We start from the raw sequence: 12,418 nt of genomic DNA, 5'->3' as shown, positions 1-12,418 counted from the left end.
CACAATACGTCGCACACTTTAATCATGCAGCACTTCAACGACTCTCCCTCCGTAAATGACCGGGCTGATTTGGCTCTCTCTTCTGCCACTATGAAACTAGCTTTCACAGCAGCTTCACTTTGTGATTTTGCTTTTGTGAACATAGCCTGCTGTGACACCAGACTCTTTTTATACTCTTGTGCCTTCTGTAGCTTCTGCTGTGTGTCCAGGTTTTTGTACTTGTCCTGATGTTATGTCTCATAGTGCCGTCTTATGTTTTATCCTTTAAATTACGGCCACATTAGCTCCACAAACGAGACACACAGACGATGTTGACAAACGGGTACTCTGCCTCCCACCTGCTTTGAAAGTCCCTGTTTTCAAAGTCCACTGTTCGTTTGGCCATTTATTTTGGGGGCTATCTTAAGTGTCACTGTAAAAAGTGCTGACCAATGCATTCATCCGCTGACCACTGATCAGTGTGTCATTAAAGCAGCGGGAGGAGGGGTTGGTGCACAGGTCTTGACTTGCGCGGCAGCTGTCGCAGTGCATTGTGGAATTTGTAGTATGAGTGGTGGGAGTGTTATTTACTGGGGGGGCATTCATAATAGACACATGAAATTATGAAACATCATTTAAACATGTATCTGATGGGTATGTGTGTTTCTTCACTTCCTCCCCTGCAGCTGGTGAAAGAAGTGGACAATGAAGTGCGACTGCGGCTCATGCAGTTTGTCACTGGAACCTGCAGACTTCCTCTGGGTGGCTTTGCAGAACTCATGGGTCAGTGACAGACACACACAGAAAAGCACATTTACAGCCTAATTATTCAGACAGAGACAGTTACAGATGCACAACAGAAGAGTGGACTCGGGTGACATGACTTGGACTCAAGTCAGACTAGAGTCACAAATTTGATGACTTTGTACTTGACAAAATCAAAAAAGATGTCCAGCTTAACTTGACTCTTAACACCAGTGACTCATGACTTCACCTGGACTTTGACTTGAAAAGTTTTTCCTTAAGCCCAAAGATTAAGAAGAATGCGATAAATCAGTTTTCCCTTAATTTTTTAAATTAAATAATGGGGTCCAAAAAAAATACCCTCCAGCCATATGCAAGTCGATTTTCTGTTTGGTAAGTAAATCTCCTCATGTAATAAAATCTATACTGTCAGTCTCTGCTGTGATTTGGTGCCTGGTGCACAACTCTTGTACTCTGCTGTCTGTGTCAGACTTTGATACACGCACAGGGACTTCATGGTGCATTCAGGTACACCTAATAAACTCAGAAATCTATACTTGAATGGCCACGAATGTTGTTTAACATGGGAAAGTTTCTGTTTTTCTTTGTTGAAATACATAGGTATGCATCTTTTATACTTTGTTCTTACTACAGAGTTTTTAATAATTGGATGCAAAAATCGATATTCCTTTCATGTTTACATTGGCAGATTTTAAAAATGTTATTTAAAAAGGAGACTGATTTTGTTGTTAAGATGGCATTACATTTGGTGAAGAGCACATTATGACTTGTTGAGGACTTGAAAGTCAAAGTTTAGGACTTGGGATCTGTCAGTCTGTACTTGGGACTTGACTTGAGTATAAAGACTTGAGACTTACCTGCAAAACAATGACTTGAACATGACAGTCTTGTCACCCCTCATTGTCTTTTGCATTGCAGGAAGTAATGGGCCCCAGAAGTTCTGCATTGAGAAGGTGGGCAAGGACACATGGCTTCCTCGGAGCCACACATGGTGAGTGGATTGCTCTACGTCTGATTCATGGGATTAACTCCTCTCTCACATAGAGTTTTGCCCAATATTGTTCCAGTATCACAATTCATAGGGATTTACATAAATAGCTATGGTTTAAATAAATAACAATGAATGGACTTCAGGGATGGGAATTTATAAATTTTATTGATACAAATTACATCATCAGTTCTTTATTGATTCCTTTATTCATTCATGATCAGTTTTAGTTGAGCTGGCTGTAGCTGAGAGCTAGTTGTGGATCAAAGGTCAAAGAAAATAAGCCTGTCTATGTGGCGCTAATATTATTATAACAGAATATTTAACCCCATTAATGGGCGTGCTGCTTGGTTTGGAAGCAGTGTCAAATACATGACATTCCAGGAGTTAGGGCCCATGTTGTGCAGAGAAATGCCCTGACTTGAAATGATCATTTTACAGACATTACAGCTAGCACTGATGTTATCTCCGTGACATGAAATCGAGCTTTGGACCATTTTTTCTCGTCTGCCATGACTCCTTGTAGTTGCAAGTTTCCAACAGCATTGATGGAATTGTTTTGCAGTGTGCACCTGTCAGACAAAAGTGCCACTGTTGATAAAGGGAACTGATAAGTGGAGGCGTACGATTCTGAAGAGCCAGTTCTCAAAGGTTCCGGTTCTCGATTCCCATCCCTAGGCATGGCATGAGGAAGCATGACACAAGAGAGAAACACATGTAATAGACCTTTTTCATGGCAGCCATATTGATATCAAACTGTAGGGTAAACCCAGGTGTTACTAATGATACTAATTACAGTCCTGTACCATTCAGTGTAGCTGAGCCTTTCCAACATTGGTAAGACCTGTGTTTATCCTACTGTGTCATGTCAAAATGGCTGCTGTGGAAAAGCTCCATAGGTACCTAATAATTTAACCTTAAAAGTTTGATAACAATATTTTTAAAATGTTATGTCTTGCTTGAAGTTTGACTCTACATTGTCTGTCAGTTTTGCTGATGTGTTCCAGACATCTGACCCTTTATACTGATCTGTGGCCCTCCGTCTTTGTCTTTTCAGTTTTAACCGTCTGGACTTGCCTCCTTACAAGAGCTTTGAACAGCTCAAAGAGAAGCTGCTCTTCGCCATCGAGGAAACAGAAGGATTTGGCCAAGAATAGAGGGACGAGTCCGCTTGCGTTCCCCTTCTTCCCCCATCGCTGATTATTCAGCCAAGTAAAACAAACTAAAAAAAATTGCACAAGATAACCACCAATGTATATAAGCTATTTTGTCATTTCAAACCAAATCTTAATTTGCAGCATCATTTTTGCCGCAACCCTTTTCCCCAGCCCTTATATATTATATAATACCCCATCATGAAATATGCAAGCATTTCAGCATTTTTGCTCCTGTTTAAAAACAGAAACATGGATATTTTTTTAATTTCCTCCCCACTGCTGACTGGCTTTTTAAAAGAGACTAAAAGTGTTTTTGAGAGGATTTTATAGTTGAAGCGCAATCTTCTTTTAAAGCTCTAGTTCTATAGAGCTTCTAAAAGGCAAGAGTAGTATTGGGGTCTGGTGCCTGAATTTTGTTTTCCCCCCTGTTGGACCCATCATAGTCATTGTTGCAAATTCTTTTGCGTGCTTGCATGGCTGCCTCTGAAGATGAGAAGACTGCTGTGACCAGCTCCTGCCACCACACATACACACAGACATTTTAGCATGGATGCTCTGTGTCCTTTTTTACCGTTATCATCAAAAAGGCACAGTGTTCAGGATGGACTGATCTGAAGCAGATGAAGAATAACCCTCAAAACAGATTTTCCCTCATTGAGATTCTGGACACAAATATCATTGGATCCTCCCGTGTGGATAAAGGCACAACTTAGGAAAAAAGACACTCACGAAGTTGGTGGAAAAGGCTACTATATCAAAAGGAATAAGGGGACTCGAGGAAAATATTCTGGATTGAAGAGTGAATTATGTGTGTGAGTGTGGTGGCAGTGGTGGGGTCTGTGGTTCATTGTTCTGATGTTAAAGCCAGAGACACACTGCACATGTTCCAGGCCACCTAGACTGCGGCCCGCCGCTTCAGCTGGCAAGTAAGATAAACACCAGGATGACATACTCACAGCTTTCATTTAAAGACTTAAGAGTTGTTTGGAAAATTGTCACAACAAAAAAAAGAGGAAAAACAGACTCTGGCTCAATGGTTCTTGTGTGTTTGGCTGATTCTTTTGCCTCATTGAATTTTTGATCTGGGACTGTGAGGTGACTCCAGTCCTATGAAGCCACTGTGATTTACAGAGCACATGAAGATCACATTTACTTTACTCCTCCGTTATATATAACCATGAAAATCAAACACAGCATATGATAATATACTTATTTCATTACCTGTACTAAAAGAGGCTTTCAGTTTCTCACTCATTACCAACTAACAACCAGTAGTATTATTGCAAAACTGTCATCATCATGGCAGTGTCATGTCCTTCTATGATTTTTTTTTTTTTTTTTGTCCGTGATCATAAAGGAGATCAGAGGCGCTGGACTGGAAAAACTGTCATGTCTTGAATGACTTGAAAGCAACATGTACAAACATGTACAAATATTGTGTGCTTGCAGGCGGCACAGAGTGGCAACTGGCCAAGTGAATGAAAATAAGTGTTTAAACAGGGCTGATTGTTTTCTAGAAATGTTGGGTTTCTGACAATATTAATGGTCCAGTGTGTAGATTTTATGGGGATCTATTGGGGGAATATTGCAAAAATAGAAGTTAATGAGCCCGACTGATGTTGGATTTTTTCAGCCGATACTGGTATTAGGGAGTAAAAAAAATCTGATCAATACATCAACTGATGTATTATATTTTACAATTTAACAATAAAATTTGCCCAAAATGATGTCAGGTCACAAAAACGGTGAACTTTGACTGTCATTTTTAATAATTATTAAAGACAAAAAAAACACAAAATATATGTATATATTAACCCTGAGTAAAGAAAAAGGATCAAATATACACAGCATGCTGCCTGTAAAGCTAACAAACAGTTGGGCCAGTATTGGGCTGATAACACATATATATAACCAATATATATCAGTCGGGTTCTTGAATATAATATTTCAAAGTATGTTTTCATGAGTGTATGAAAATAAGAATTGTGTTTTTTGTTGCCTTAAAATGAGCCCTTTATATCAAGCCCAGAATAGACAAACACCGGCTCTAGATCTGGCTTTTCACATTTTGAGTTTCACAGCCGCTGTCAGTTCTACTACATGCTTGGAAGAGAAGAGTGAGAGGAGATATTCCCAATATGCAAGTTTGAATGTTTCAAATTGCTAGATGCCCCTAAATCCTACACACTGGTCCTTTTACTGGTCATAAACCTGTGCCTGTACAGTATTGTTTGAAATGAACAATGCTGTCGCGTACAGTGTTTCTGATATTTGCCCGTGCAGTCAACAGTGTGACTACAGTTAAGCTACACAGAATTAAAGCCATCGTGCTGATGAGCCCTGTGCTGATTAAATTTACTCAGACCATGTTCAATATCAGGTTTTGTGCTGAGATGAGACAGCCTGAGTTTAATAAAGATGTGTGTGTGTGTATAAATCGATAAAGTTGAGACTGTTTGCAGAAAACAACTAGTCCTATTGACATATAAATAATATAAGACTCTTTTAATGAGACACTAATGTGCCACAGACCAAAAAATAATGTGGAAAAGTTTCCACAGTGCAACTCACAGCAGCAAGCCTGATAATGCATCACATTGGTATATGTTGTGTATTTTTGTTTTTGCACCCCCACTTTCCCCTTGCCCTTTCTTCCCTTAAATGCTTCAGGGGACATGCCCTTTTTTTGTCCAAAATGTCACATCTAACTCCGTTGTTTCTAGATACCAACTCTGGTGCTTTTTCTTTTCAGTCAGTGGTCTAAACGCAGAGTAAAAACCTGGCGGAGGCAGGCCGCTCTCCTCGTTCTCTCAAGCATTGTGTTTCTTTTCAGACCACTGCAAACAGCAGCAAGCTGCTTTAGACTTTCTAGGAGGAGCTTGTGATTACTCAAATTATCAGTCATGTATATAACATGTATTCAGCTGTCCCTGCAGAAGAGCTGGAAGGAGGGACGACAGTATGAAGAAAAACATTTACTGTAGCAAAAGGAGCCGACTTTTAAGAGAAGTCAAAACTGCATAACTTCGTGCTTCCTTTTGAACAGAAACTTGTAATCAAAGAAAATCAACTGTGTATGTGAATATTCATTGTATAAAGATAATGAAAGTAAATAAAGTACTTAAATATTATAATTAAATACACAGAGCCGCCGCTCCATTGATGGAAATCTGTGATGCCTTTGTTCTTATCAGAAATAGATGGGACGCTTCAGGTTGCCTTCATCATAGCAAGTTATCAAGAAGTATCACCTGGACAGGTGTGTTCCCTCGAAGCAAAGCTCGTTCATGATACTGTTTATCATTTCAGTGTGTGATAACGCAGCAGGGAACTTCTTGCTATGCTCACTGTGGTTTAGGCTGCCTGAAACGCATCCAAACTGTAACATATCGCGTGTAGATACACACTGTAAACACCAACTACACTGTACAGAATGCCCCTTTACTGGAGACGATGTGTATAGAAGATTCATTTTTAATCTGCTTTCACCCATTTTAATGAAGAGAGATGGATTTATGAGATACAAATAAATAAGTGAATAAACCCCCTCTATGACCATGCTTTCTTTTTTTTGTTGTGTGATTATCGGGGGATGAGAGGCCTTCTGCTCAGGATTCACAACAAAACTGTTGGCAATTTCTATTCTGTTCTTAAAGAAAAATAAAATGTGCTCTTGATTTATCCTTTTGTTTTGATTGGATCTTGCCTGTGGAAAGAACCATATTTAATAAATGTATCTGACCATCTTTACAGCGGGTTTCAAGTCATTTTTAGTTCAATCAATACGCATATATGTTATGATGTCTTCAAATTGCCTCTTTTGTCCAACTAAAAGTGGAATGGATTGATAATGTCAAAAGGCAACCACTTTACATCATTTTGATTTTAGAAAACTCTTTAATAAAATTTACATTTGCTACCAGAAAACAGTTACTAACACTTCAACTGTTAGTATACAGGAACAGTTTGGTAGTGAAATTAGTTAGATTTCTTGATTCAAATTAAAAAGAAACAATGTTCATCACATGTTTAGCCCAGCAAATGCTCTGTCCGCGACCCTGCCACATATCAGAGAAAAGTCAGTGGAGGAGGTATTCAGGCAGTAACAGATACATAGAGACTGGGTGGATCCCATCCTGCTATCTGCAGTTGAATAATTGGATGTTGCCTTACTATCTTTTAAAGGCATGAGTGATTTCTGTGTTCAAGGCCACATGCAGTGGTATTATACTCATAGGTAGAAAATCCTAGAAATCAAACATTTGCTTTTACTGGCATGTTAGCAATTATCAACAGTCCAAAAGTCCTCACAGGCATCCTACTACACTCAGTGGATTCATCCCAGCATCTTCAGGAGGTCAACAGCTTCTTTATGGACCTGCAGAGGAACAAATAAACTATAAACACGCTGACCATATTAACATCAGCATGTATGATGTGGGTGAATAACAGCAGTAGATGAAAAGCATGCAGTCTGGGTGTGTGTACCTCTTTGTCCTCCAGTGTGTGAGCAGGGTATTCTTTCGCTTTGGTTAGCCACAGCAGCGCTTTCTCCTTCTCTTTCATGGCCATGTAAGTCTTCCCAAGCATGAGCAGGTTTTTGCTGTAGAAGTTCGGATCAACTGAGAAAAGGAAAACATTTTAACCAATTTTAATACATTTTTAACCTTTAAGGAAAACATTAGCAAGCAGGGCCTGTTGAGATTTTTCTACGAATCTGCAGCCAGCAGGAGATGAGCAGTTTTTTTTTTTTTTTTTTTAAAGTAGTTGCTTCAGTGAGTTTATAAGTGTGCTGTGTTTTACCTTCTTCAGCTTTCAGGAAGAAGTCCAAGGCCTGAAAGAGGCAGAAAAGCATGACTTTAATTAAATATTCAAACATATTTGTATTATGACTCTCAAAGTAAAAACCAAACAGTGACCAACAACTGATGTCATTTCAGACTGAAGCTGCTTTAACAGTCAGCCATTGTCCTGTTTGTAACGAAACAAAAGAAGAGTGATAAGTCCTCACCTCCTCATATGTGGATGTAGGCGGGGATGAAAAAATGACAGCCGCCACTTTGCGTTGATACCATGGCAGCTCAGCAAAGGCAAAGCACCTACGAGAGAGAAGACTTACAGATTTCCCTAAATAATAAAGACTTAAGTGACCTAAAGTGTTAATAATATATATAAAAAAATATCTGGCACAGTAGTGATATCTTATATTTTTTATTGTATTATTATAATTTTATACATATATACATGCTTTTATTCTGGAGTGGGACCATCTGTATCATGAACTACTTCTTCTAGGGATCAATAAAGTATAAAGTAGTTTCTGAGTCTGATTGTAATAAGCATCAAACTGTATCTGTTAAATATCAGCATGTTAGTGCAGCTGCTAGCTTGGCTCTAAAAGTATTCTTGCTTTATTCTATGGAGACATGCAACAAAGATCCCTGGCCAGACTAGAACAAATGACATGCAATCACATGGTTATCGTCTTCAACCGCTCTGCCACATGGACACTCAGTCTGTTGCAGTTTTGAAGACATAAGAAAACAAATTAGTGTGTTTGTCCTGGGGCTGATTGCACCACCTAACTTGGCATTAATTCCCATCTAATGGCTGCCAGAGTCTGAACAACCATTTACAGCCTCAGTTCTCTAGGCTTAAGTTTGGTTGATGTAACTAACGTTACCTGAAAGACTCAGCAGTTCTATTCTGTTCTAGTTAAGTTTACTTCAGCCCTGTCAACCACTGGTAACAACAGGACAGTTTTGTTTTCTCCAAAATACATCATTCCCCTCTGAAAGAACATATGGTAAAAATCTGAATCTTGAAGTCTCTTTCAATCTGACTTACATCCAGTTGTTTTCATTCTTTGGTCTTCAAAAGTTACAACTGTAATATTTTTGTCAACACATTTGTGAAGTGTCTTCAGCCTCACCACTATTCCCACAGAAAAAGGATTCCACTGCCAATTTCTCTTCTTCGGCCTCCAGAAATTCTCGGAAGGAACACCCTGAGTCAACAAATGTAAAACAGACTCTGCTTGTCTAAGTTTGTAACGCTCGCAGAGAAAAGACTCACCAGTAACCCAAGATATGTAGGGAAGTAGCATCTTTGGGATTGAGCTTGATGGCTTTCTAGGAAAAAGCACAAGTTTGACTTCAGGATATAGAAAAATGTGACACGATGATAACATGACACTGATCCAAATGTCTCCTCACCTCTAGATGGTCCCTGATGATGTATGAATTTCCTATTTTCACCTTGACTCCCTTGTAGTCCCCAACATCACTGAGACATACTGCATACCACTGTGTTAGAAGAGGAACATTTTGAGAGTTGGTCAAATTGGACCTTGAACTTTTTCTACCTAGAACGCACTTTTCTGTGTTTTTGTGTCTGTGTGACTAATGAGGACAACATTTCATTAAACTGGTCCAGTATTAAGGGTGAGCGCTGCAGCTGGCAGACGCAAAACTGAGCATAACAATCCCTCTGGGCAACTGCACACTGTCAAAGTATGTCTGCTAAAACTGCTTCTTTTTGCCACTGTCAGGCTGAGGTTTTCAGAAACAGACCGTTTTGTTTAATCAAAAACAGCCACTATATTTCTCTGTTCAAAGGGACCAGACTCCACTGACAAAAATAGTCATGTTACCTCTCTGGTCTAGCACCGCCTCAATCAGTTTTTCTTTGTGTTACTGTATGACTTTAATGTTTTTGTTTGTTTGTATTATTGTGTAGCTTTGGTGTTTTTTGTATGCTTGTATAATTGTGTGATTTTTGGAGTCCTAAAGGGTTAAAAAGGGATTAAGGCAGCGGTAGACCAAAGAGGTAAAATGTCAGTGGAGTCTGGTCACTTTGAACAGAGCAATAAATCATCTGTTTCTGGTTACAGTTCTTATTCTTTTAAAAAATCTCTATCTCTGTGGCGACCCTCTCCATGATGGTGTCAGACTGAGAGCCTGTCATTGGAAAAAGAACCACTACATGGACTTCCTTGATGGTGCACTGTTGCCTGCAGAGGTTACATTGCAGCTCAGTTTTATTTCTGCCAGGCGCGGTGCTCTCGCTCAGTGTTGGATGAGTTTCAAAAATTCTTGTCCCCTTTAGTGACTTAGTCACAAAAACATGGGAAAATAGATCCAGTTTGGACCTTAAAGGGTAACTGAAGTTAATCAGTTCTGCCCTCTTAATGAATCCACCGTCTTACTTTGTGTGCTGCGAAACACTTGTCATCTTTTTCCAGCGCCTTCTCTGCGTATTCGAAGGCCTCGAACACCAGCTGCTTCTTCTGTTCGGCCTCAATGTTGGGCAGGAGGGACAGGTCGCGAGACGCACGGGCCAGCCTCCACAGAAACTCTGCTTCATCACTGGATGGACACACACACCTCACATATATGTAACAAATCAATTCATCATTACTGTCCACCTCTCGTTTATGCAGGCTGCATGGAAACAGTCACTTATTATGTGTATATAATGTAACTTTAGTGCCCTGTAGTGGTAGTATCACAAAAAGGAACTTTGGCAGAGGGCAGTGCACAAAATGTTCAATACATGGTGTACTTTTGATTTTTTCAAATGTATTTTTTTGTGCTTTGAGCATCGCATGCTGAGAGCCATTTGGTTCCATTATATTGGAGAGAAGGCAGACATCTCTACGGCCAATATCTTAAAAACTCTCACTAAAAGAAATCTAGATGCATAAGTAGCAGTCCAAGCCAGAGGAAAAATATGTATTTTTGAATCTGGGGTAAACTTCCACTTTAAGTAAGTATATGTTTGATATGATCATTACTAGGTGCATATAAAAAAAACAGCATCTCGGAAAGTAGTCCCGGTAGATTCTCCTGCAGAAAGAAAGTAGTTCCCAAATGTATCTGCTCACAACAAGGTCTGTGGATTATCTTGAGTAACTGGGTCAGTATTTCTGGAAAGAGATATTGCTGTTGAGTTTTTTAAAGTATTTATTAATAAATAATGAATTAAGAAACTATATAACTATAATAATTACAAAATAAATACATAAATAAATGATATGATGCAGCAAAACTGGGTACATTTCAATAACTTTTATGGAGAACAGAAGGAGAAAATAAGAAAAGTGATAACAGAGAAGAGTTATGGCTGCAGTGTGATGGAAGTCTTTCCTTACTGTACCTGTCCTTGTACTGCAGCAGCAGCTGGTACAGCTTCTCTGTCTCTGCACAGCTGTACAGGTAGTCAGCCTGCTCCAAAACCTCCTCTGCACACACACACACACACACACACACACACACACACACACACACACACACACACACACACAAAAAAAACACACCAGTAAATTATAAACGTCAATAAATGTCAATTTGCATTTTTAATTCACTACTAGACTAAGCGTCTTGTCATTTTCCTTCACACTGTCCCAAGAGATGAAAGAACAAAAAAGTGTTAGTTTACCAGTAGCGCACTGATTAGGATTGTGTTGTTCTATCTGTGTCACCATCTATATTTGAACTACCTTTTTCTAATGCATGGACCACAGCTGAACTCTGCACCCTTTGATAAGCTTCATAAGCCAGACAGGACAGTGTTGGGAGCCCCAGGAGGAATGCAGCTCTTCCACTCTGTACAACAGGAAGTGACACAAATACACATATGCAACTACCTCATTTACAAAGAGTTAAAATAACAGTTAGAAGTCATGCCTGGTTGCAGGCTTTTATTTACAATGATCGGTCTCAGCTGCAGTAAGTGAACCTGACACTATGGAGAAACCAGGTCACTGCACTCACCTATGTTCACTGTAGAGTTTGCATGTAACTATTAATATAGCATTTTATCAGTTAAACAAAAATTCTGTTAAAACACACAAATCAGCATAATCATCCTAAAGGTGTTGCCTTGTTACATCCTGATACAAATCTACAACCTGGCTAAGCAGCTCTGTGGCACTAAAGCCCTGCTAACCTTTCACCTCCATAAAGCACAAGAGCAATCGCTTTTACGTTGACACACCTGTTCTTACAAATCTTAAATTCATGAACTTGGTCATCTCTGCGTAGGTAAAAGTGACAGTTTCGTGCAGAGTAAACAACATTATCAAATGAGTAAGAATAAAAGACATCACTATTTACAGTCAGAGCAGTGGCAGTCCTTCTGAACGTGGTCCTGTAACACCGCTGTGTCCCTCTGATTCTGATGGCTTTTGCACCAGATGTTGCTGACAATAAAGTCCTGTTCACACACCGCGTTAACACAATCCCAGCCATCGTGTCAAAGGTCCAGACGGTCAGTGATGATACGAAGGTATCACAAACTCTGTCTGCAAATACAAACAGGGAGCATTCAAGAGCACAAACACAAAACGTTGCTAAAGGACATTTTTTCCCCTGGTAAGTTTATGGCAGCGTATGTGGTTTACTACCCCCAAGTTTGTTCTTCTACTACCAAAATTCTTTATTTTTTTTATTATTATTATTTTTCCGCCGCGTTTTTCAAAGTCCTGTAACTTCAGCATACTTCAACCGATTCAAACCGTTCAAATTTC

General features: G+C 39.4%; 2 protein-coding genes across 4 annotated transcripts in view; one reads left to right on the top strand and one right to left on the bottom strand.

Annotated features, from left to right (window-relative positions):
• The window catches only part of wwp1 (WW domain containing E3 ubiquitin protein ligase 1), a 35,194-nt gene extending 31,266 nt beyond the window's left edge, over window positions 1-3,928 (top strand). For all 3 annotated transcript variants that reach the window (XM_084747719.1, XM_084747718.1, XM_084747720.1), the window contains 3 exons: window positions 666-762; window positions 1,663-1,735; window positions 2,790-3,928. In XM_084747719.1, the coding sequence (XP_084603845.1) occupies window positions 666-762; window positions 1,663-1,735; window positions 2,790-2,889 (270 nt within the window). In that variant the 3' untranslated portion in view covers window positions 2,890-3,928. The remainder of the gene's footprint in view (window positions 1-665; window positions 763-1,662; window positions 1,736-2,789) is intronic.
• A 2,838-nt stretch (window positions 3,929-6,766) lies between these two features.
• Window positions 6,767-12,201, bottom strand: rmdn1 (regulator of microtubule dynamics 1). The gene is made up of 10 exons (XM_084747721.1): window positions 12,006-12,201; window positions 11,390-11,495; window positions 11,047-11,131; window positions 10,097-10,256; window positions 9,105-9,194; window positions 8,965-9,020; window positions 7,901-7,988; window positions 7,693-7,723; window positions 7,378-7,511; window positions 6,767-7,267 (listed from the first exon to the last, which is right to left on the bottom strand). The coding sequence occupies exons 1-10, from the start codon at window positions 12,138-12,140 to the stop codon at window positions 7,226-7,228; spliced, it is 927 nt and encodes a 308-aa protein (XP_084603847.1). The 5' UTR covers window positions 12,141-12,201; the 3' UTR covers window positions 6,767-7,225.
• Between the last annotated feature and the right edge of the window lie 217 nt (window positions 12,202-12,418).

The sequence above is a fragment of the Lutjanus erythropterus genome, chromosome 21, assembly GCF_056507025.1.
Source record: "Lutjanus erythropterus isolate fLutEry1 chromosome 21, fLutEry1.hap2, whole genome shotgun sequence".
Lineage (NCBI taxonomy): Eukaryota > Metazoa > Chordata > Actinopteri > Lutjaniformes > Lutjanidae > Lutjanus > Lutjanus erythropterus.
This window is presented reverse-complemented; position numbering and strand designations above follow the sequence as displayed.

What these genes read in the sequence shown, in the direction of transcription:
- rmdn1 (XM_084747721.1), bottom strand. Translation starts at nt 12,140, where the DNA reads ATGGCTGGGATTGTGTTAACGCGGTGTGTGAACAGGACTTTATTGTCA. An exon ending in CTACATATCTTGGGTTACTG is followed by an intron (nt 7,989 to 8,964) that starts GTGAGTCTTTTC and finishes TCTCTCTCGTAG; the next exon opens with GTGCTTTGCCTTTGCTGAGC. An exon ending in ACACACTGGAGGACAAAGAG is followed by an intron (nt 7,268 to 7,377) that starts GTACACACACCC and finishes GTTCCTCTGCAG; the next exon opens with GTCCATAAAGAAGCTGTTGA.